This window comes from Bufo bufo, chromosome 10 (genome assembly GCF_905171765.1).
Source record: "Bufo bufo chromosome 10, aBufBuf1.1, whole genome shotgun sequence".
In the NCBI taxonomy this organism is placed as follows: domain Eukaryota; kingdom Metazoa; phylum Chordata; class Amphibia; order Anura; family Bufonidae; genus Bufo; species Bufo bufo.
In genome coordinates, this window is record NC_053398.1 from 105935335 (window position 1) to 105960043 (window position 24709).

A 24709-nucleotide genomic window follows, 5' to 3' on the forward strand; every position below is an offset into this window, starting at 1 on the left:
TGTAGAAGAGAATGTTTTGGAGGGGAAAAAAATGACTTGTTTACTACCAAAACCAGACAGACCAACCGTTTGAATGTCTGGTTTAGCTCTGTTATTATGTATGGAAACCTGTTTTTGTCCGGAACAATTGGTGTGTCATTGCCATTGAGTATCTTTGAAGCTCTAATGCAAGTCTAAGAGAGACCAGAATTGTAACATTGTAACTGTTTGTGCTGCGTTTCTCCACTCCACCCCTCCCACTAGAAGGTTCTAGTTCAGCTACAAACTGTATATAGCGAGAGCTGTCAGAGGCCCTAGTGTTCTGCAGTTAGGGAACAGTGCTTAAAAGAAGAGACTCTGCCAGACTGCTTGAGTGAGCAGAAAAAGACTGGGAAGAAGAGATTGGGATGCTGAGACACAGACCATGGGCCTCCAGCCTTTAGCCAGGGTACCAGCCTTCTGAGACAGAGAGAGGGACAGCTAGCTGCGGCCTTTCCTCAGCACTGGACCCTTCTTCTGCCAGGGAGGAGACTGGAGAAGCCAGCCCAGTGCTTTGCACTTGAGTTCCTTTAGTAAAGAAGCGCACTGGTTAACTGCAGACCCTTACTCTCTGGACATATTTCCCATTGGGGTGCACCACACCTTACCATCCCTTCTGAAGAGCTGCAACATGTGGTGAAAACCTGACAGTGTCCAGGTGACCCAGCATAGTGTTAGGGCCACCCCAAACCCGGCCACTGAATATGACATTCCACATATGGAGAATTTCACCCAAAATTATTGTAGATGGTGTTGTCCGTGCAGGAGTCCTTCTCCAGTTCAGTGATGGAAGCCTCCATGCTTATGTTGGAATCTTTGGTAGCATTTGGAGGTGAAATGGTTATTATGGTTTCCTCCCCGGTTGTCCCTGTGTTCCACCATACATGTAAAAGAAATATCTCGTTAATAGTTTCATCAGATTACCTTACACTATTTAAGGTCCTCTTACATGGGCCGATGCTGGGGCAATAATGAACACCAATTGGTGATTAACAAGTCAATCGGCGCTCTTGTAAAGTGCCTTTCAGACTACCCAATGAATTACAATCATTTGCCCGCCATTCACTTAGCTTATTGTTGGCAGCACATCCTTTTTTTTTTTTATACCTTTTGATGTGAGGGAGAAACATGATGTGTCACCTAAAAGATGTGATCACCTGACAGACAAGCCTTTTACTCGTTTGTGGGGTGATCGGCGTCTCCTCTGCATGGGCCAAGATGGGTACAAGAGGGTTCTTGTATAAGGGCCTTACTACACTGAGATAAATACTGTCAAAGTTGATTTCTTTAATGGGACTTGTCTGTCACCTCAGACAAGTCCTAATGAGTAGAGTCATACATGTATCGAACACCTGCTACTGACTGCGGATAAGTAATTTGTATGGAGATACTCACCTTCATTCCCCTACAAACCAGCTATGAAGTTCATTGAGAGGACTACTGTGCATGTACAAGCTCCAGTAGAAGCCCTCTCTATGCATTCCATGGCTTGTTTGTAGGTGCATGGCCAGAGAATGGGGGTAAGCATTGACATACAGATTATTGATCTGGAGTCTGTGGTAAGTCTTCTTTCGTACTTATCAGGGCTTGCCGAAGGTGACTGATTCCTTTTAAAGATAAAGCTCAGAAATCTGTGTCTAGGGTTGCCACCTGGCCAGTATTTGTGGCCTCAGGAGGCAGGTGTCTCCTTACAGGGCAGGTTTTTCCCTGCTCTGCTTAGTAGCAGGGCGGTATTCAGAGTTCATGCTGCCCTAGGCACTTTTCGTGCTCCCGCCTTTATTGATGAATCAGGCTAAGGGTACTCTCACTCTAGCGTTTTTCTTTTCCGGCACTGAGTTCCGTCAAAAATGCCGGAAAATAACTGATCAGGCATATCCCCATGCATTCTGAATGGAGAGTAATCCGTTCAGGATGTCTTCAGTTCAGTCATTTTGACTGATCAGGCAAAAGATAAAACCGTAGCATGCTACGGTTTTATCTCCGGCGCCGGATGCGGCATTCAAAATACCGGAATGCCGGATCCGTCCTTCCGGTCTGCGCATGCGCAGACGGAAAAAAAAGGTGAAAAAAATAAATGCTGGATCCGTTTTGCCGGATGAGACCGGAAAGAAGAATCCGGAATATCAATGCATTTTTTGACTGATCGGGCATTTTTAAGACTGATAAGGATCCTGATCAGTCTTACTAATGCCATCAGTTGGCATACGTTTTGCCGGAACTGCTTGCCGGATCACTCTGCCGCAAGTGTGAAAGTAGCCTAAAGCAGCCATATTAGATAGCTGTTGACCTAACACTGAACACGCTGACTATCCGCCCTGACTCCGCCATACACATGCACACTTGGGGCAAGCATGCATGGGGAGAAGGAAATACGCCACTACCAGACACCTACCTAATGCATGCCATGCTTTGGCAAGACCCACCACTTCATTCATTCACATTACCTGCTTTATGGTAGAAAGACCTTACTGCTGTGGAAGGAACATTGCTAAAGCTGTTATGAGGGCACTGGAGCTGGTACTGTTGCTAGGGCATTGCCAGCCTCGGACTGGCCCACCAGAGTACCAGAGGGTCCTCTAGCGGGTCCAGGCTTTGATACCATAGTGGGCCCCAAAGATCTAGGAGAGAAAAAAGACTTGGAGGCAATTAATTGTCACTAGAGTCTATTTATTTAAGTCAAAACCTATTAGACCTTATTGAGCATATTAGGGTTGGGCCCTGAGAATAATTTCCTCTGATGGGCCCAGGGAACCCCAGTCTCACCCTGGGCATTGCTTATGGCTCAGTTTTGGTAATGGCATCTATATAGTAACCTGCAAAATAGATCTGCAGTTTTCTAATGTAGGAATGTTGAGGCACTGAGCACCTCAGCATCCCCAGGTCAGTGGCAACAAATTCTGCTATATGGAGGCATATCAGAAGATTTGCATTTGTGCATTAGAAATTTCACATTTCCTAGTTGGATTTCACACAGGATTTACCTACAAAGAGAATCTTTCAGTCCAGGAGTAAACTGGTAGAGTGAGGGTTAATAAGGACATCCTACCCACCACATCTGGCCTCCCCCCTCCTCTCCTGCTTCCTCTGCACAGTACATCTGGATCCTTCACATACAAAGGAACTTAGCCCAACCATAAACCTCAGCAGCCACACACAGGGATTTGTTACCTCTCCTGTGCGCAGAGCTTCGGGCAGAAGCTCCTCAGACATCTACAGACGTGGCAGTGCCCAGACAACATGAAGACCCTTCATATTCTCCAGCTCTGCGCCTTTTATTACCAGCTCTTTGTTCAGTTTGATGAAAGCACAGCTGCACCTTCTCCCATTATAAAGTTTCCAGGAGACAACTCGCCCAGGACAGACAAAGAAATGGTCACTGTAAGTAGTCTAACGCCAATAGCTTTATCTTCTAGTTTCTAAGTTTATGGATCTGGACCTTGTCATGAACATGACTCCTAAAAAAAACATTTTGGAGAACCTTTCTAGTAGTTAGAGGTTATCTAGGTCCTGGTTCTCTTTCCATAAAGTAGCTTCAGCTACCTGAGCTGACCCCAGACATGTTTGGACTAAAGGACTTAAAAAAAGGAATCACTAATAAGAATTGTACAAGTCATCAATGAGACCCTTGTACGTCGGCAGAGCGGAGAGTGCCAGTGTAACACTTTATCAGAGAGGGTAGAATTGTTCCCATATCGTATACATATGCATTTTCAGAAAGAAAACTATTGGAGTACTGCTATGAACCAAAGGTGGCCACCACACATGTATACCCAGGGAACACCAAGTCACCAACATACAGAGCTAGTTAACCATTGTAATACCACTATGAACCAACAGTGGGCACCACACATGTATGCCCAATATGCTGCCGAAATACAAAGCACACTATTGTAATACTGCTAGGAACCAAGGCTGACCATCACATAGGTAAACACGAGGTGGTACCAAATTACTAACACAAAAAGCTGTAGTGCTTCTATAAACCAACAGTGGGCAGCATACATGGAAACCCGATATGGTACCAAAATATAAAGTACAATAACTATTGTACCATTACTAAGAATAAAGGGTGGGCACCGCACAAGTACACCTGAGGTGGGACCAAACTACGGAGAAAAAAATTGCAACACTGCTAAAAACCATGGGCACCAAATATGTAGAGGTGCTACCAAAATACTGTGCACACTAACAATTGTAATAGTAAAAGTGGCACTGTACTTTGGGAAAAAGTAGTGACATGTCAAAAAGTTATGATCGGTGGGGGTCCGAGTGCTAAGACCCCCACAGATTGCTAGAACAAGGAGAGAGAAGTCGTGTAGGAGAAAGAATCGAGACGGGCCCACAGATTGTCTATAGAGTCCATCTTACATCCGTCACCAGCAATGAGGAGACAGAGCGCACCATGTAAGCACTTCTGTCTCCTCATTCTAGTGATTGGCAAAGACCTCATCACTCGGACCATCACTTATCATAACGTCTGATACAGTATGTCACTAAGACATATCAAAAGTTTTCCCAAAGTACAGGGACACTTTGAAACCAAGGCGTTACCAAAATACAAAACTTATTAACCATTGTAATACAACAGTGAACCAAGGCTGGGTACCACAAATGTAAAGATGGTACCAAATGGCAAAGCACAATAACAATAGTAATACTGGTAAGAACCAAGGCTGGGTACCAAACATGTAAACCTGGGGTGGTACCAAAACACTAAATGTACTAACAATTGTAATACTGCTATGGAGCAACAGTGGGCACCACACAAGTAGACTCACCATGGTACCAACATTCAGAGCACACTAACCACTGTAATAGTGGGTACCACATACTTAAAACCAAAGAGTTACCAAAATACATATGTTACTGACAGTTACAATGCGGCTATAAACCTGTGGCATATTAAAAATGGCAATGCTGCTGTGAACAAAGGGTGACCACCACATATGTAAACCCTTAGGTGGCACCAAATTACAAAGTCACAAAAAATGGTAATACTACTATAAACCAACAGTGGCACCACAACTGTAGACCCAAGCTGGTACTAGAATACAAAGCACACTCTGCAAAGAACCAAAGGAGACCAACACAGAAGTTAAAGGGTGCAATTAGCTGCTACAGCATCTCCCGTGGTATATAAAAGACAATAATGGCGTATGTGCAGTCAGTCCTCCATCTGGACAGCCATACTGAAATTAAGGTAGCTCCAGGGTTCAAATAATTTAGGGAGCTCCAGCTTCTAGGAAAGGACTGTTGAGGATGCCCACCACACAAATGTAGTATTATGTGGTTCCTATTTAGATGAAGGCATGACCATGTAGTACAAAGGTGCAGATACTCTACCAGAGATGGAAACAGAGATGAAGTAGCAGTCTGATCTGACTTCTGTTCTTCAGGTGTACATTCTGCAGTTTGTTCAGATTAGCCTTCTTAAAGTGGAAATGCCATGTGAAAATTACCTATTTACTATTGTTGAAATCAAGTGTTTATGCTAAACATGTTTCTAAGAATTCTTGACGATCTTGCAACTCACCTCCTCCCCCTCCCTGCACAATTATCTCTGCACAGGTCACACAGAGCATGCTTAGAAAACTCTGGCTCAGAGGTCAGTGAGTCTCTTCCAGTCTACTGTGTCTATGGTCCATGCGGCTGCTGTAAACCGTATCGTGGCGTTATAGAAATGGCCGAGCGTCCGTCTCTCCTCTGTTTCCATAACTCCCACAGCAGTGAATGGGAGCACCGCAAATGGTGTAGTACAGCAAGCTAACTGTAAGCTCCCGAGTTACTAGAAACAGTGTAGTTTGCTGTACTACACTGTTTGCCCAGCTCCCATTCAATGTTACGGAAACAGCAGCGCTTACTGTGGTTAATCGAAAGACTGAGATTGGAAGACGCCATTTAAGAAGTGGATAGTGATTCTATTTAGGCTAGTTTCACACTAGCATTTTTAGATCCTGCAGGGAACAGTCTGCTGGATCTCTCTGAATTCCAGCATTGCCGGAAGCAACCGCATTGCCGTCTGGCCCCATTTACTATCATAAGGACCGGCGGAGACCCAGCCGCAATCCGGAAAATATGCCGAGAATCGGCCGGACAAATACTGCTGCGTGCAGTGGCAGCAAACTATTTTTGTAAGTGCCTAGAAATGGGTATAACTGAATGGTACGTACAATGCATAAGAGTGTGTACTATCCTCTGTCATATAGGACATATTTCACCCTATCCTGGCTCTCTGTGGAACTCTCTAGCTCTGAGGCACAATGTAGGTACTATGTGGATGCTGAACGACACAATCTGAGCATGTCTTTTGTGCAATGTATGACATTGGGCATATGTTATATGTGCTCTGTATGTATGTGGGCACTGTGTGTGTATCCAGGGCCCATGTGGTCCTATGGCAGCATATCCTTATTTACTTACATCAAACAGCCATAGCTGGTCACGTGCATCAGGCCTTAGACAGCTGATTTTAATGTTATGGCTAATCTGTGTATAGAAATATATACCATAATCGTTACTAGGGTGGCGACAAAATGGTATATTACACTTATTGACAAAAATGATAACGCACCAAGAAGGAGTTGTTGGAATGAAACCTTCTATATGTGAATGTAATGAAGATAAATGTAAGAGATTACAGTATCAGAGTGAAAGCCGAAGTTTAGCCTGGAAACAAGATGAGATACGGCCTCTAGCCTGGATACAAGGTGAGATATGGCCTCTAGCCTGGATACAAGATAAGATATGGCCTCTAGCCTGGATACAAGATAAGATATGGCCTCTAGCCTGGACACAAGATGATATGCAGCCTCTAGCCTGGATACAAGATGAGATACGGCCTCTAGCCTGGATACAAAATAAAATACGGCCTCTAGCCTGGATACAAGATGAGATATGGCCTCTAGCCTGGACACAAGATGATATGCAGCCTCTAGCCTGGATACAAGATGAGATACGGCCTCTAGCCTGGATACAAGAGGATATGCAGCCTCTAGCCTGGATACAAGATGAGATACGGCCTCTAGCCTGGATACAAAATAAAATACGGCCTCTAGCCTGGATACAAGATGAGATATGGCCTCTAGCCTGGATACAAGATGAGATACAACCTCTAGCCTGGATACAAGATGATATGCAGCCTCTAGCCTGGATACAAGATGAGATACGGCCTCTAGCCTGGATACAAGATGAGATACAGCCTCTAGCCTTGATACAAGATGATATGCAGCCTCTAGCCTGGATACAAGATGAGATACAGCCTCTAGCCTTGATACAAGATGAGATACAGCCACTAGCCTGCATATAAGATAAAATATAGCCTCTAGCTTGGATACAAGATGAGATACAGTTGGGCATGGATGCATACAGGTTCCATATGGTATCGTGCGGCACATTTACCCACAGATGTTACAGCTCGGCCTGTATATTATGCATGCTCATGGGTTACTGAAGCTGACTTCCCAGCTGGTCCTATAAATTCTTGATTGGCAATAAATCTGGCAACCAGGCAGCCAAGGAAGGTTTGCAATCTGTAGGAGACATTCCTGGGAAACCCTTGCTATCCTGTTGAAAAATGCCAGTTGGAAGCCCTGTCATTAGAGGCAACACATGTGGCCACAGGATGTCCTGCACATATCACTGAGCTGTTAGTGTCCCTCATGTCACTACTAGGGGGAGACCGACTGTAGTATCCGATGGCTCCCCAGATCACCACCTGCAGTTGAGGCAGTGTGTCCTCCATACTCAAACCCAACCATTTGTGGGATCCCAAACAGAACCTGGATTCCTCTATAAAGATGATATGATTCCAGTCAGTAGCAGTCCAGGTTCATCATTCATGACACCACTGCAAACGAAGGTGATGATGGCTGGCTGTCAATGGCAGGAAACCTAATAGGCGCCGTGACACCAAATTTCCTTCTGCTAAGTGCCTGGAAATGGTCCAAGTAAAAACGGATGAAGAAGTTGCTACCTATGTCTGGATGTTGGACAACAAAACTGTAGGAGCTGCTTGTACTTGTCAGCGGATCAAACAATCCTCTCTACTGGTTGTCTGTCTGCACCATCTGTAGCCTGATAACCATGTGTGTTTGTCCTCATGTAACCACTGCTACCAGCACCCACCAGTTATATCAAATTGGCCTAGATGGCCGGCAATTTGTTGAAACCACCATCCTGCTTCTCTCAGTCTCATGTGCCTCTTCTCAAAGACTGTAAACTGGGCAAAATGTCTTCTAATGCATCATAGAGGCATGTCTAGCAGTTAGCGATCTCTCACCAGGAGGTACACTACCCAAAAGTAGCCTCTGAGAGCCTTTTTATAGGACAATGGGGGGTAGCACTTTTACGTCCTTTTGTGCTTAATCAGACCACACCTGTAATAATTTACATATCTGCCTGAGACATAACTGCATCTATCTGAGTGCATTATTTTTTTGTTGATCTGTATATTTTGTGCTGATATGGGGACGTTATTATTTCACCTCTGATTGTGACTTATGTATCTACTTTCATGCCTTCCATGTGTGTCCCCCACTCTGTTCATGTTGTCTGTAAGCCCCCTCCATGAAGGAACATATTGTATTTATTTGGGCTACAGATTCTATTTCTTGGTTGCGATAATCAAATCATGTAATATCTAGTATATATGCATTAGTGGTGTATAGACAATGTTTGTTAGACTGAAGACTATACTGTAAGATTATACTGAGCGTCCAAGGTTATTATGTCATATTCCTATTTATCATATTATCTTATATTTCCCTCACAGCAATACCTACTCAAGTATTATGGCTGCCCTAAAGACACATGCCTGATGGTGCTGAAAGATACCTTGAAGAAAATGCAGAAGTTCTTTCATATTTCAGAGACAGGAGAAATGGACCAAAAGACAATTGAAACTATGAAAAAGCCAAGATGTGGTAACCCAGATGTGTCCAACTACCAGTTTTTCCCAAGGAAACCCAAATGGGAAAAAAATGATATCACATACAGGTGAATTCATGGCCTGGCCACTAGGATTCTTCTATGTAAAGCCTATGTAGGGTTGTCCTAGACATAGAAATCACTAGAGGTGGGGCCCACTGTCCAGGTTCTTCATTTATTGGCCACAGTAGAGAGCCATCCATAGTGGAGTCCATACTGAAGAGATAAAGAGTGTCTCTTACCTTGGAGGACCTGTATTGTCCTCCATTACACAGAGCATGTCCAGTGTGTAATGCTCAATTTCTCCTGCGGTGGTGCTGCAGGGAAACTGAACACTCACTGGTAGTTGACTGATCACAGGGGTAACTTTTTGATGAGTTTATTGTCAAGGGACCCTTCTAGCAAATATGCATTGTTCAAAGCAAAGAACTAACTCATTTAAGACATATACTTTTCACTAAATATTTAATTTTTTTTTTAGGATCTTGGGGTACACTACAGACCTGGACTCAGAAACAGTGGATGATGCTTTTGCTCGGGCCTTTCAAGTGTGGAGTAATGTTACCCCTTTGAAGTTCACTCGGCTCATGGATGGGGAAGCTGACATTATGATCAATTTTGGTCGCTGGGGTAAATCACATTTTTAATTGCTGTGTGTATATGCAGTGTCTTAGACCTCTTTAATATGCACCTGCTTTTTTTTTTCAGAGCATGGAGATGGCTATCCATTTGATGGTAAAGATGGACTTTTGGCTCATGCTTTTGCGCCAGGATCAGGAGTTGGAGGCGATTCTCATTTTGATGATGATGAGCTCTGGACTTTGGGAGAAGGACAAGGTAACATTGCACCAATAATTCAAGCGACGATGGTCCTGTGGGTTAAACTGATGGTTGATAGGACTCAAGGTCCACATTAGTTAGTGTGCCAATTTAATTCTTAATATTTCTTTATAGTGGTCGGAGTTATTTTTTTAAAAATATGAAACTCCGAAAGCATAGAGTTAAATGATAGAATTCTGGATTCATACAGCTACCACTAGAGGGAGATTAAGCATTTGATTTATTATTGTGTTCAGTGTAACACTATAAAGTAAGCTCCCTCTAGTGGTGGCTGCAAGCAGCAAATATTTTATCTTTCAAATCTTTGTCTATGCAGGGGATTTGGAGCTCAGTTTCAGAAAAGTGGAGGTCAAGCAGTTATAGAGAAAAATGAATCAGCAAAGAATTGTTAACCTATTTAGACGAAAGAAAACAAAATGGGTTTTCAGGGAGTATAATATTGATGACCTATCCTCAGAAAAGGTCTGAATATCTGATTGGTGCGCTGACTCCCGGCACCCCACAACAATCAGCTGTTCGAAGAGGCTACAGCACTCTTGTGAGTGGTGCAACCTCTTCCTAGGCTACTGACATCACGTTCACCAGTCACACGGCCTATGTGCAGCTTAGTCCCATTCAAGTGAATGGGCCTAGGCTGCAATACCAAGCTCAACCACTATACAATGTATGGCGCTGTGCTTGATAGGCTGTGAGGAGGCCTAGCACTTACTGGAGCGCTACGGCCTCTTCAAACAACCAATAGGTGAGGGTGCTGGGTGTTGGACTTGATATTAATTATATCATTTAGTCGACTATGAAGGTATTATTGCCTTCTCTCCTTCGCTGTTAAATAGCTGTTATTCCCCTTCACAGTTGTGAAAGTGAAATATGGAAATGCTGATGGCGAGTTCTGCAAATTTCCTTTCCTCTTCAATGACAAGGAATACAACAGTTGCACAGATTCCGGACGGAGTGATGGATTTCTCTGGTGTTCGACCACCTACAACTTCGATAAAGATGGGAAATATGGCTTTTGTCCTCATGAATGTAAGCCTTCTTCACTAGATACTGAAATAAATGTTCCATCATGTTTTCATTTATATTCCAGGTTGCCTATATAGCGCTAGCACATGCTGTGACTTTGCCACCATTCACTTTAGCTTTAGTTGACTTGGAGTGACCATGTATGACTTATTTGCCTATTTACTTGAAGGAGCCAATGTAATATTACATTACAAATTACAGATATGCTGCTGCCAGCCCCACAAGGTTAAGCAGATGTTCATATGATCACTTGATTGCTGGTGGCGGTGTTATCTTGTTGGGACAACCTATTTAAAGGCCGATTCCAGCCAGAAACATTGATCAACTCTGCTTCTGTCAGTGCCAGTGCACAATCGCCACTGCTGTTGCATTCATACTGCTCCTACCTCCAATGTTGCAGTCATTGATGTGTCCTAACGGTGGCATCCATATCCAGCAGATCAAGTGGTAGTAGTCACCTCGGCACAGCCTGATCTGCCGCTGTCATACTTAAACTTGTGATGGGTGATGAACAAAGTTGGAGTTACTCTTTAAACAGAATGCCAGTATGGACATGTGCAGTGACCCGGAAGGAGCTTGAGAGGAGGATGGGAGTGGTAGTGGCTCTGGCTCCTTCAGTCACAGTGGCTTTTCTCACACCGTTGCTCCCTATGGCCATGCAGTGAAAGGAGGGTGCACCCTTTCTCCCACAGGGACACATGCTGTTCTTGGGCCTCCTGCCTGATGGTAGTCGGGAGCCCGTGATGTTGAGGATTTGTATGGGCATATAAAGTGGAATGGCTGGGGTATGGTGTTGGAGTCAGAGAACCAGGCCAGAGGTAGAAGAATAAATGTCTGTCTTTACTTAAGTGCAAGATAGGAATTTTAGTACATCTAACTATAGCAGTCACAGTTGCAACTATCTCCCAGAAAGCATTGTATGAGTTTAGGTAACGACGGGACTTATAGCCCTCTTTTCTCTCTATCTTGCTAAAGTCCTTTCCTGCAGAATTTATGGCTGGCAATAGTACTCTTGCAATAATGGCTGTACTGTCCCCTGCGATACAGGGTTTTGAAGGCACATCTAGCCAGGACGTGTCCAAGTGTGAAGGGTGTCTTAACGTTGTCCCTCACAGCAGTAAAGTCTGAATGGCTGTAGTAGTAGGTTACTTGCTAACTCCTATACTTGGCCATGCAGATTCTAAGTTCTCCCATTCTCTCCTTTCTTTCCCTTCTTCACTTTCTCTCTTTCTGTAGATAATACAAAGATCTGGTAGTCTCTGAAGCTTTTTGAGCCCGAGATGAGGGAGCATAGGTCACTGCTTTCTTTCTCTCTAAACTCCAGTCTAGACTGAATAACTGAGCTGGGGGCAGACCCTGGATCCCCACTCAACCTCTTGCAAGGTCTGAACCAGGATTGTTAACCCCGGATGTGCCATCCATACAATACATGTCATAACATTATATAACAATAAATAACAAACCCTTTGCAGATGCCCCCTGCTCTGGTGTACTGCACGAGGGGATGGAGATTACAGTGAAGGAACCACACACAACATTCTTTTTGTATACTGAAAAAACATCAGTAGACCAGAGCAGGGCGTCATGCTGTTAAGCAAAATACATTCTTCCTGAAGATTTCTTTTCAAATTCCATATGTAGATCTGTTTATTTAGTGATTAAAGGGGGGACATTTGTAGGGACAAAGAACAAAGTTATCTTCAGTATACATGTAGTTGTATTGTAATCCAGAAATGTCTGGCATCATCAGAGAAATATACCTTTTATGTCATATTGCTCCATGGATTGGGTGATGAAGGGCACTAACATTAGACCATGCATGAAGTCCTCATGCTCTGTGTGCTCTAAATGGCTCTTTAAAGGGAACCTGTCACCTAGATTTTGTGTATAGAGCTGAGGACATGGGCTGCTAGATCACCGCTAGCACATCCGCAATATCCAGTCTCCATAGCCCTGTGTGCTTTTATTGTGTCAAAAAAACAATTTTATAGATATGTAAATGAACGTTAGATGAGTCCTGTCTCCTCCATGCTTGAGAGATGAGTCCAGCCTTCTCTGACTCTGAGCCCAGCCACGTCCACTGTGAAGGAGCCCAGCACCGCCCCCGCATCCTCCGAATCCCCTCCTTGCTCCCCAACGTCACAAAGCTAGAGCACCGTAATCTCGCGACGCGCGAGCTAGTGCATGCGCAGTTCGTTCCCTGAGGCTGGTGCCAGCACAGGGAAGGAACACTATGCCGACACTGCGCATGCGCTAGCTCGCGCATCGCGAGATTACGGCGCTCTAGCTTTGTGACGTCAGGGAACAAGGAGGAGATTCAGAGTATGCGGGGCGGTGCTGGGCTCCTTCACAGTGGGCGTGGCTGGGCTCCGGAAACATTAGTAGCCTCATTTACATATATCTAAAATCGTTTTTTTTACACAATAAAAGCACACAGAGCTATGGGGACTGGATATTGCGGATGTGCTAGCGGCGATCTAGCAACCCATGTCCTCAGCTCTATACCCAAAATCCAGGTGACAGGTTCCCTTTAAGAGAATATTACATTACCTGTGTAATATGTCATGTGATGGAGCATGTCCTAGTTTTACTTGTGGATGTTTAGGGGATCTGTGAGAAATTAAAGGGGTTTTCCAGCCTTCTATCTATCTAGGCCACCACTAGCTGATTGGCAGGGGTCAGACACCTCGTCCCAGACGTTCAGCAGTTCGGAAGTAGCTCTGGTGCAAAACACAGCTCTTTGTCAACCTTGTAGTAGTGCAGGGATCATCAACCTTCGGCACTCCAGCTCTGTGGAAACTACTACTCCCAGCATGCAAACTTTCTTGGCTGTTCTTGTAACTCCCATGAAAGTGAAAGGAGGATTCTGGGAGTTGTAGTTTCCGAACAGCTGGAGTGCCGGAGGTTGCTGATCCCTTAGCAGAGGGGAGTGCATTACTGCAGCTCTACTCCCATTGACTTCACAGCACTGTAGTCATGCACTCCCTCTACTGCAGAGATAATGATGCTGTGTAGTTCTGGTGGCAACTTCTGGTAATGGAGCTACACCCGGACAGCAGATCGGCTGTTCAGCAAATGGGCGTACAGTGTACCGTAGGTCCACAGTAGACTATGGGTGCTATAGTATGGACCCATGATGTACACAGTCTTAATAGTGTCTTCTCTGCTAGTGCAGTGGTCACGGAGGAGTGGAGCAGAGGATGGGAGTGGTAACGCCCTCAACAGTTATTTATAGTGATGCCCCTAGGGCAGTTCAAAAGAGTGTACCCTTTCTTCCCTCTGGGCACACCCTGATGTTAGGGCTCCTGCCTGATGGTAGTTGGGGTGCACTTGGTGTTGTGAGTGTTGTACGGGTGCAAGACAGGAGGTGTAGGTGCTGTGGCCGGTGAATAGTGCTGGAGTCAGGTGTAGAAAATATAGGCCTCTCTTTACTAAAGTGCAGAATGGGAGTTGTAGTACATCCAACTATATCACACACAGTTCCAAAAAATTCACAGTGCAAATCTTCTCTGACAGCAACATATAGAGATAAGCAAGGATGGGGGTTGTAGTACTCCTTCCCTCTATCTTCCAAAGTCTCTCTCTCTCTGCAGAATCTAAGGCGAACCTGTCTGTAATTCCCAGCTGAAGGGTACAGAATACAGATATAGCTGGCCAGGACCATGTCCAAGTGTGAAGGGTGCATAACAATGTAGTAAAAGAAGGTAGACATCCAGCACGGAGATAGAAATAAATAAAATCTTCAATCTTTATTGTAGTTAGCATAAAATTACCTCTCCACAGGGTACATTGTAACGCTACCAAATTTGCGATTCATAGTAACATAGTATATGTCCCCTGATATATTTATACATAGTAATTAGATCTCCCCTCAGTCGTCTTTTTTCTAAAGTGAATAACCCTAATTATGATAATATTTCAGGGTACTGTAGTTGCCCCATTCCAGTTATTACTTTAGTTGCCCTCCTCTGGACCCTCTCCAGCTCTGCTATGTCTGCCTTGTTCACAGGAGCCCAGAACTGTACACAGTACTCCATGTGTGGTCTGACCAATGATTTGTAAAGTGGTAGGACTATGATCTCATCACGGGCATCTATGCTCCTTCTGATGCAACCCATTATCTTATTGGCCTTGGCAGCAGCTGTCTGACACTGGTTTTTACTGCTTAGTTTGCTGCTTATTAAAATTCCTAGGTCCTAAAAGATCTTAGTCATTGATACCATCACTAAGATCTTTTAGATCGAAACGCGTTGGTGACGTTACATTGTACCCTGTGGATGTAATTTTATCCTAACTACAATAAAGGTTGAATATTTTATTTATTTCTATCTCCATACTGGACATCTATCTTCTTTTACTGTTGAATGGATAGGATCGGGTCCCTGCACGAGAACCTTTCCAGGAAGTGTTCGCTCAACCCTGTTATTTTCAGTTGTATAAACAATGTTCCTCTCACTGCAGTAAAGTTTTTATTAGCCTTAGGCCTCATGCACATGACCATAGTGTGTTTTGCGGTCCGCAAAACACGGATGGCGTCCGTCGTGTTCCGCAATTTGCGGAAACGGCGCGACAGCTTTTAATATAAATGCCTATTCTTGTCCGACAAAAAATGTTATATTTTTTTAGCGGGGCCACGGAACGGAGCATCTTTGCGCCCCATTGAAGCGGCGGCTCGGATGCGGACCATAACAACGGCTCCGTGTGCATGAGGCCCTTAAACAGCGAATATCTTACTGACTGACTCCAATGCTTGGCCATGCAGATTCTGGACCTTGTAGTTCTTTCTTTTTCTCTCTTTCTGGAGTACTGTACAGTAGCAGAGAGGCTTTCTTGATGGAATAGCCCTAAGGAGTGAGCACATGTAGCTTCTCTCACTTGTTTTTTTCAGCTCCATTCGTTGCTCCTGAGGGTTTGTGCCCTCAAGGGTTCTAAAGCACAATATTGTCTCGTTGGCCACTCACTAAAACCAACCCTGTCTGTAAGCCATATCTGGCAACTATTACCCATGGGTTATGGATTTCTCGTTCTGACAGTAAGTCCCTGTGCCCCCTATGGGGAGCCTAGTTGTAGACTTTACATGGCTGCCCAGAGGCTTCAATAAATACCTCCAGTACAGTGCAGTAACATGAGTACAGTTTATTTTTCTGACCAGTGGGACAGACTTTTTGTAAATTAAAGGGATTATTTTGTTTCTAGTATAGTATTCCTGCTAATCTCTAGAGTGGTAAAAAAAGAATTCACGCTATAATTTAGTGGATGTAATCTGGAGTACAGTTTACGCTGGGTTCACACCAGAGCGTACTGAACGTACGCTCTGTATGCGCGATTGTACGGGCGTTTACAATCGCGCATACAGAGACAAGCGAACGCCCAGTGTCGCGCGTTCCCGAAGTCTATGTAAGGGAACGCGCGACACTTTACGACGCCCCAAAGAAGCTCCTGAACTTCTTGGGGGCGTCGGCGTTTAACAGCGCGATCGTACGCGCTGCAAAACGCCTAGGTGAGAACCATGCCGATAGGGAAGCATTGTTTCTCCCTGTTGAGCGTTTGTACAGCGCGTAGGAACGCGCTGTAAAACGCTCAGGTCTGAACCGCTGTTAAAGAGTAACTAAACCTTTATCTAAACTTTTAATATTCCCCCTAATGCCCTAATAAAACTAACTCTAATATACTGTACTAATGAATTTTTTTTATTTTTACTACTCTTTTTCCTACCTAAAGCACTGCTGCGCTTAAAACGTAGTTCTCTGTACACCGCAGCAGCAGCGCAGGGAGGGCATGCAGTTCTCTTAGCTTACTGGAGCAGGCAGGAGCCCGCTCCACTCACCTAATACTGGCATAGTACATGGCTACAGGGTACCCATGTGCTAAAGAGTTAATAATAGTCCAGGGAGCACGGGTTAGGAGCAGTAATGTGCGCTCCTCCCCGTACTCCCTGCGCTGCTGCTGCCCATTGAGAAAATGTACTCCGTACACCGCTGAATGGTGGGCTTTAGGTAGAAAAAAGAGTAGTAAAAATAGAAAATTCATTAATAAAATATATTAGAGTTAGTTTTATTAGGGAATTAGGGAGCACATATTAAAAGTTTAGATAAAGGTTTAGTTACTCTTTAAAAGAAAAAGGGGGTTAAACGCCTACAAGGAGTGATTTCCCTGAATTGTGTATTGTTATATGCAGGCACTTTTTGATCTTTCCAAACATTTCTTAGGGACTTTTCTGTAGGCAGCTGAGACATATGTTTCTCATTAGAAAGTCCCTTTGCTTCCAAGGTTTGCTGCTCTCCTATGTAGTTTCGGGGCAGCCTGCATGAGTCAGCGGCATCATGAGCTCAAAAAAAAAAGTTCTTTGTTTTCTAACTTATCCAAGAACAATTTAGACCACAGTAGCCCGGAAGTGGTGTCAGCAGAAACCCACCATTTGGTTAAAATCACATGGTCAAATGAATGTAGGCGACTACATTCACTATTAGTTAAGAACAGATTTATTAAAGGGGTTGTTCGCTATTCAAAAAAACTGCCAGACTCTGACTCCTGCCACTCCCCACCGTCACGGCGCTGTACGTTTGCTAGTGGTTGTGCCTGGTGGTACTGCATCCCATCAAAGTGAATGAGATTGTGTGACTTGCATACGACTCAGTGCCTGGAAACAAATGGGGAGATTTCTCAAATCTGATGTAAAGGAAAACTGGCTTAGTTGCCCATAGCAACCAATCATAATCCACCTTTCATTTTCCAAAGGAGCTGTGAAAAATGAAAGGTGGAATCTGATTGGTTGCTATGGGGAAACTAAGCCAGTTAGTTCTACAGTTACTTTACATCAGTTTTGATAAATCTCCCCTAATGAAGGAGTAAGCTGATCACCAGGGGTGCAGGGAGTTGGACTTCCCCCTACCAATCTGATATTAATGACCTATTCTGAGGATAGGTTATCAATATTCTAGTACCCCGTTAATAAACTGCTGCATTTTATGACTTCTATTAGCTACGCCACTTTTTGATCATTGGGGGGGGGGGGGGGGGGGTTCAGGCTGTCAGGACCACCATGAATCCTGAGAATAAGGGCTCATTCACATGACCGTTTGAATGGGTCCACATCCGTTCCTCAGTTTGCGGAACGGGTGCAGACCCATTCATTTCACTGTGTGCTTTCTGCATCCGTAGTTCCGTTCCGTGGCCCTGCAAAAATATACAGCATGTCCTATCTTTGTCTACAATCGCGGATAAGAATAGGCATTGTCTATCATGGTGCCAGCCATGTGCGGTCCGCAAAATGCGGAACGCACAGGGTCCGGTATCCGTGCTTTGCGGATCCGCAATTTGCAGACCGCAAAACACTACGGCCGTCTGAATGAGCCCTTAAAGGAATGCAATACTGTTGTAGACACGGGGGAGATTTATCAAAGTGATGTAAAGGAAAACCTGGTTAGTTGTCCATAGCAACCAATCAGATTCCTCCTTTCATTTTCCAAATAGAGCTCTGAAAGGTGGAATCTGATTGGTTGCTATAGTCGACTAAGCCAGTTTTGCTTTACAGCAGGTTTGATAAATCTAACCCATCATCTGTCCCCCACTGATGATGAGAACAGGGGGTCCGAGTCCTCTGTGTGAATGGAGCGGCAGCCAGGGACCAGAGATAGCCGAGCATTGCACTCAGCTATCCCTGTGTATAGGGAATGGGGCAGATATATCAAAACTTGTGTAAAGAAAAACTTGCTTAGTTGTCCATAGCAACCAATCAGATTCTACCTTTCATTTTTCACAGCTCCTTTGGAAAATGAAAGGAGGAATCTGATTGGTTGCTATGGGCAACTAAACCAGTTTTCCTTCACACCAGTTTTAATAAATCTCTCTTGATGGCCCCTTTGAAGGGGTTCTTTTAAGATGAAAAAACCCTGTCCAGGTGCCCCATATTGAAGTATAGACATGATAGAAAGGGGGGAAGGGTCCCCCATGCAGGAAACAGCTCAGCCAAAATAAAAAGACCACATCATGCAGTCCTGTGCAAATGGGACTAATCTGACTGTGATTGCCGACAAACATCTCTGTGGGATACTTTTCTGATTGACCAGGCATGACATTTCATTGTAAAGCTGAAGATGGAAGAAAAACTTCTGTGCAAAACTCTTGGGGAGAACTACCTAAGAACTTAAAATGATAGTTTTCTGAAAAGCAGAAGCGGTCTTTTAAACGCTGTAACCTGTTTTCAATAAGGACCATCATTTGGACTTTTAAATGTGTCTGAATTAAAATTAAAGCAGCTTTGCAAATAGTCTTAAAGGGATTGACCACCTTCAGAATAGGCCATCACTAGCTGATCAGAGGGGGTCCAACACCTCGTATCCCCGCTGATCAGCTGTTCGTCAATAGCCCCGTTTCTAGAAGACAGCTTCTAGTGTTTTGTGCCTAGAGAACCTATGCCATCCTATGTGTCTCCATGGTAACAGACTACAGACTACACAGTCTGATCCTGCAGTCACACTTCTTTCTATCTAAAATGATACGTTTATCACAGAAGGATAATTTTTTTATTTTTTTCCCCTCCAGTATTATTCACTTTAGCTGGAAATGCCGAAGGCAAACCTTGCAAGTTTCCTTTCAAGTTTCAAAGCAAAAGCTACGACAGCTGTACCACGGAGGGACGGACAGATGGCTACAGGTGGTGTGCAACGACAGAAGACTATGACCAGGATAAATCTTATGGATTCTGTCCAGAAACAGGTGTGTAAATTAAAACGGTATTCGTATGTTCTCCAGTGAAGGCATTTCGTCAGAAACAAGGGTCCGACATCTGGTGCCCCGACGGATCCTGATGAAGCACTGCAAGCACTTCTACGTTTTCCCAGCACAATGCTCTCCCGGCCATGCGGCTCTTGAATGGGCCCATAGATAATGGCCAGGGCACTGCTATGTAGGGATAAACGGTAAAGGGGATGCAGTGCTCCATTCTCTGCATTGACCCCCATCTGGGGCAGTGGACATTCCACCATCCCGTTGGATGTGGTAGGAGATGTGATTTAAAGAGGTTTTCCGGGTGTTTAATATCGATAGCCTACCTTCAGGATAGGTCATCAGTACCTGATCGGTTTGGGTGCGACACCCGGCACCCCCATCGTTCAGCTGTTTTACGAAGCTGCAGTGCTTCGGTGAATGACGTGGCCTGTTTGCACCTTACTAAGCACAGCGCCATTCATTGGATAGTGGCTGTGCTTGGTATTGCAGCTCAGCCCAATTCACTTAATGGGACTGAGCTGCGCCTAGGCCATGTGACTGATAACCGCGACGTCACTGTAGCGCCATGGTCTCGTCAAACAGCTGATCGGCGGGGTTGCCGGGAGTTGGACCTCTGCCGATCTGATGATCTATCCTAAGGAAAGGTCATCAATATTAAACACCTGGAAAGCCCCTTTAATTTCCTTTTCCGCAGTTTGGTGGTTGCCCACTTGTTGTGTAATGTTTGAATTTTTGGATACTGTCTCGGTGACATTTTTGGGACAATTTACATGTACGATACAGTAGTAATTTTAGATTGGATCAGTAAAATTTACGTTTTATGCATGTTTAGGCCCCTTGCAGACGAGCGATACGGATTAGGTCCCTATGTGTTCAGTTAAAAATGCGCGATTTCACAAGCAAGTTCATTCAGTTTTGCCTGCGATTGCGTTCAGTTGTTCAGTTTTTATAGCGCGGGTGAAATGCGCATTGACGTGTGATAAAAAACTGAAGGTTTACAAACAATATCTCTTAGCAGCCATCCGTGAAAAACGCATCGCATCCGCACATGCGGATGCGATGCGATTTTCACGCAGCCCCATTCACTTCTATGGGGCCAGCGTTGCGTGAAAAACGCTGAATATAGAACATGCTGCAATTTTCACGCAATGCACAAGTGATGCGTGAAAAACAACGCTCATGTACACAGACCCATTGAAATGAATGGGTCCGGATTCCGTACGGGCGCAATGCGTTCGCATCACGCCTTAGGCCCCTTTCACACGAGCGAGTATTCCGCGCGGGTGCAATGCGTGATGTGAATGCATTGCGCCCGCACGGAATCCAGACCTATTCATTTCAATGGGGCTGTGTACATTTGCGTCGGTTTTAACGCATCACTCTTGCGTCGTGTGAAAATCGCAACATGTTCTATTCAGCGATTTTCACGCAACCCTGGCCCCATAGAAGTGAATGGAGCTGCGTCAAAATAGTTTTTCACGCATGGTTGCTAAGAGATGTTTGTATACATTCAGTTTGTTATGACGCGCGTGCAAAACGCATTAAATCGCATTGCACCCGCGCGATAAAAACTGAACAACTGAACGCAATCGCAAACAAAACTGAATGGACTTGCTTGCGAAATCGCGCAGTTTTCACTGAACGCATCCGGACCTAATCCGGACACGCTCGTCTGCAAGGGGCCTTACTCTTTGGATTAATTGGATTCTGATTGCTGGTGGATCACTGCTGGGTTTGAGGTTTTTGTGACTTTTGTGACTCTTATCCAATGTCCAACAGTATCTTTTTCCTCGACTCCTTCAGCGTCGGTGGCTGTTTATGCAATCCCCTGCAAACAACGGACCCTCTTTAACTCCTGTACACGTATGGCTCCAGAAAGCCATGTTACTCCTTAACCGTCTCGCAGTTTTCCGCCCAGCTTTAAATGACTCATTGGCTTTGATGGAAGCCACCGTTTACGACTGAACGTCGGCACTTCTGTTTTTGTTGGCCTCGCACCTCTAGGTCGGGTAGTGTATTAGACATGAGTATCTCCGGTGGCTTCTCTTTAAGCAAATAGAGTCCACTGGTGACGTCATTTCTAGGGGTATTACGTTTTTTTTGGGGTCTTATTTCTTCAGTTTACAAACCGGGAAGTGCTAATGAGTAAATTCATTATGCTGTTCATAGAGAGTAATGAACAGGGTGACTCAGTGTGGCTCGTCGGAAGGCGCTGTGTGCACAGCCAGTAACACAGGGCATTTTGGGCTAAGCTGGCCAAGGAAGCAAACAGAAAGCTACTGTAAGGATTTCTTGGGAGGTCAACCCCCTCTTACTTTGTCAGTCTCTAGGAACAAGGCTGCTGCTTTGTAACTTGCCAGTGCCGTGTTTTTCTGTCCTAGTTTATATCAACGGTGAAAGATTAATCTGCTTTTATTTTAGTAAGCCTATTTTTTTTCCCAAATCTCACAACTATCAGTATAAAAACTTTAGTTTTCACACTGGCCACTAGAGGTCAGTGCAACAGGCAATCACACACGAACTAAGGTGGCACTTTTCAGCTTTGCTGTAAAAACTTGAATGAGGATATAACCGCCTTTTCACTCTCAGTAGTATATGGAAGAAATAGTGAAAGATTTACAGGATACAACAACACATCCAGTCTTATGCTAGAATGTGGCTACACCTTGTTGAATGACATCTGGGGATGTCCTACAATTTAATCTCTGTTTGATCACACAAAACATGAAAATTGAGAATCATTAAAAAAAAATAAGTTCCTTGTTTATGACGCCTTTAGTTTTACCTTTGATTTTACCTTAGCACATCCACTTAAGGCCTCCTGCACATGACCGTATGGCTTATTCAGTGTTTTGCGGTCCGTTTTTCACGGATCCGTTGTTTTTCCGTTTCCGCTCCGTTTTTCCATATGGCATATACAGTCTACAGTAATTGCATAGAAAAAATTGGTCTGGGCATAACAATTTCAATAGATGGTTCCGCAAAAACGGAACGGATACGGAAGACGTACATTCCGTATGTGTTCAGTTTTTTTTGCGGACCCATTGACTTGAATGGAGCCACGGAAAGTGATTTGCGGGCAATAATAGGACATGTTCTATCTTTCAACGGAACGGAGAAAATGAAATATGGAAACGGAATGCATATGGAGTACATTCAGTTTTTTTTGTGGAACCATTGAAATTAATGGTTCTGTATACGGACCGTATACGGAAAGCAAAAAAAAACGGCCTGTAAGGCTCCATTCACACGTCCGCAACGTGTTTTGCGGATCCACAAAACACGGAAAGCGGCAATGTGCGTTCCGGATTTTGCGGACCGCACATTGCCGGCACTAATAGAATATGCCTGTTCTTGTCCGCAATTGCGGACAAGAATTGGACATGTTCTTTTTTTGGGCGGAACGGAAGTGCGGACCCAGAAGTGCGGATCCGCAATTCCGTGTCCAGGCAGCACATTGTGCTGCCCCATAGGAATAAATGGGTCTGCAATTCCGTTCCGCAAAATGCGGAACAAAATTGCGGACGTGTGAATGGAGCCTAAACGGAAAAAAAAAACTGTTGTGTGCAGGAGGTCTAAAGGGGTTTTCCAAGATTTTTCTAGGCCTCTTGCACACGACCGTATGACTTTTTCTGTATTTTGCGGTCCGTTTTAAACTGATCCGTTTAAATTTTTTTGGTTTCAGTAGTGTTTCCGCTTCCGTTCCGTTTGGTTTCCGTTTGTGATTCGTTTTTCTCAGATCACAAACGGAAACGGAAGCATACAATAATGTTTAAACAGTAAGTACGTACATAAAAAAATTGGGCTGGCCATAACATTTTCAATAGATGGTTCCACAAGAACGGATACGGAAGACATACGGATGCATTCCATATGCATTCCGTTTTTTTTTGCAGAACCATTGACTTGAATGGAGCCACGGAACGTGATGTTCTATCTTTGAACGGAATGGTAATACGGAAACGGAATGCATACGGAGTACCTTCCGTTGTTTTTGCGGACCCATTGAAGTGAATAGTTCCGCATACGGACTGCAAAAGAAACCCGCAAAAACGGAATGGAAACGGAAAAAAAACGTTTGTGTGCAAGAGGCCTTTTACTCTGGATAGGTCATCAGTAACTGATCAGTGGGGTCTGACACCCAGGACCCCTGCTGATCAGCTGTTTGAGAAAGCACGGGCGCATATATTGCAGTTGTACTTGGTATTGCAGCTCAGCCCTATTCACTTCAATGGGATTGAGCTGCGCCTAGGTCATGTGACCGATGAAAGTGACTTCAAATGTCCTAGGCAAAGCTGTGGGAAGGACGCGGCGCTACTGCAAGCCCTGGTGCCTTCTCAAACAGCTGATCGACGGGGGTCCCAGGCGTCGGACCCCCACCAATCAGATACTGATAACCTATCCAGAGCAAGAGGCCTAACGAGTAACTAACAGCAATATTTGGGTGTTTGTTGATGATTGCGGTATTAGGGATAAACCCTAAACGTATGAGAAATGCCTATACCATGCCACATACCTGTGTGGATTACATGGCTCATGCACTACTTTGAATTAAGCCCTTTGATTATTTTTACAGCACTGTCCACGGTCGGAGGAAATGCAGAAGGCTACCCATGTGTCTTTCCCTTTACTTTCCTTGGCAATAAATATACCTCATGCACCAGTTCAGGAAGAAGCGATGGAAAACTGTGGTGTGCCACTAGCAGCAGCTACGACGATGACCGCAAGTGGGGCTTCTGTCCTGATCAAGGTACCCAAGTGGGGGCCGTATAATGGAGATATAATTAATCTGTGATTTAGTCAAGATGTATGTTTCTGGAAGGATCTATTTGATTGTGCCTTTGGTTTGATTTGAAAGTATTCCTCTACGGTCCTCCTTCTTTCCATTTCCTTCCCTTCCAACAACAGCCATCTTCTACTTGTTCTTTCTCAGGTTATAGTCTCTTTCTCGTTGCTGCCCACGAGTTTGGACATGCCCTTGGACTGGAGCATTCGGATGACCCCGGTGCCCTAATGGCTCCAATATATACTTTTGTCAAGAACTTTCGACTATCACAAGATGATGTCAATGGCATCCAGGAACTTTATGGTGAGTTACCCAACTGTTAAGGTTGAACCTGCAAGTGTTAGTAGTCAGATTTATATCTTGGGCATCAACCTCCATTTTTTTGAG

General features: G+C 44.5%; 1 protein-coding gene across 1 annotated transcript in view; it reads left to right on the plus strand.

Annotated features, from left to right (window-relative positions):
* Positions 1-3113: 3113 nt before the first annotated feature.
* Positions 3114-24709, plus strand: part of MMP2 (matrix metallopeptidase 2) — a 40995-nt gene continuing 19399 nt past the window's right edge. The window contains exons 1-8 of the mRNA XM_040409275.1: positions 3114-3396; positions 8789-9012; positions 9425-9573; positions 9652-9780; positions 10636-10809; positions 19351-19524; positions 24113-24286; positions 24470-24625. Of these exons, the coding sequence (XP_040265209.1) occupies positions 3256-3396; positions 8789-9012; positions 9425-9573; positions 9652-9780; positions 10636-10809; positions 19351-19524; positions 24113-24286; positions 24470-24625 (1321 nt within the window). The 5' untranslated portion in view covers positions 3114-3255. The remainder of the gene's footprint in view (positions 3397-8788; positions 9013-9424; positions 9574-9651; positions 9781-10635; positions 10810-19350; positions 19525-24112; positions 24287-24469; positions 24626-24709) is intronic.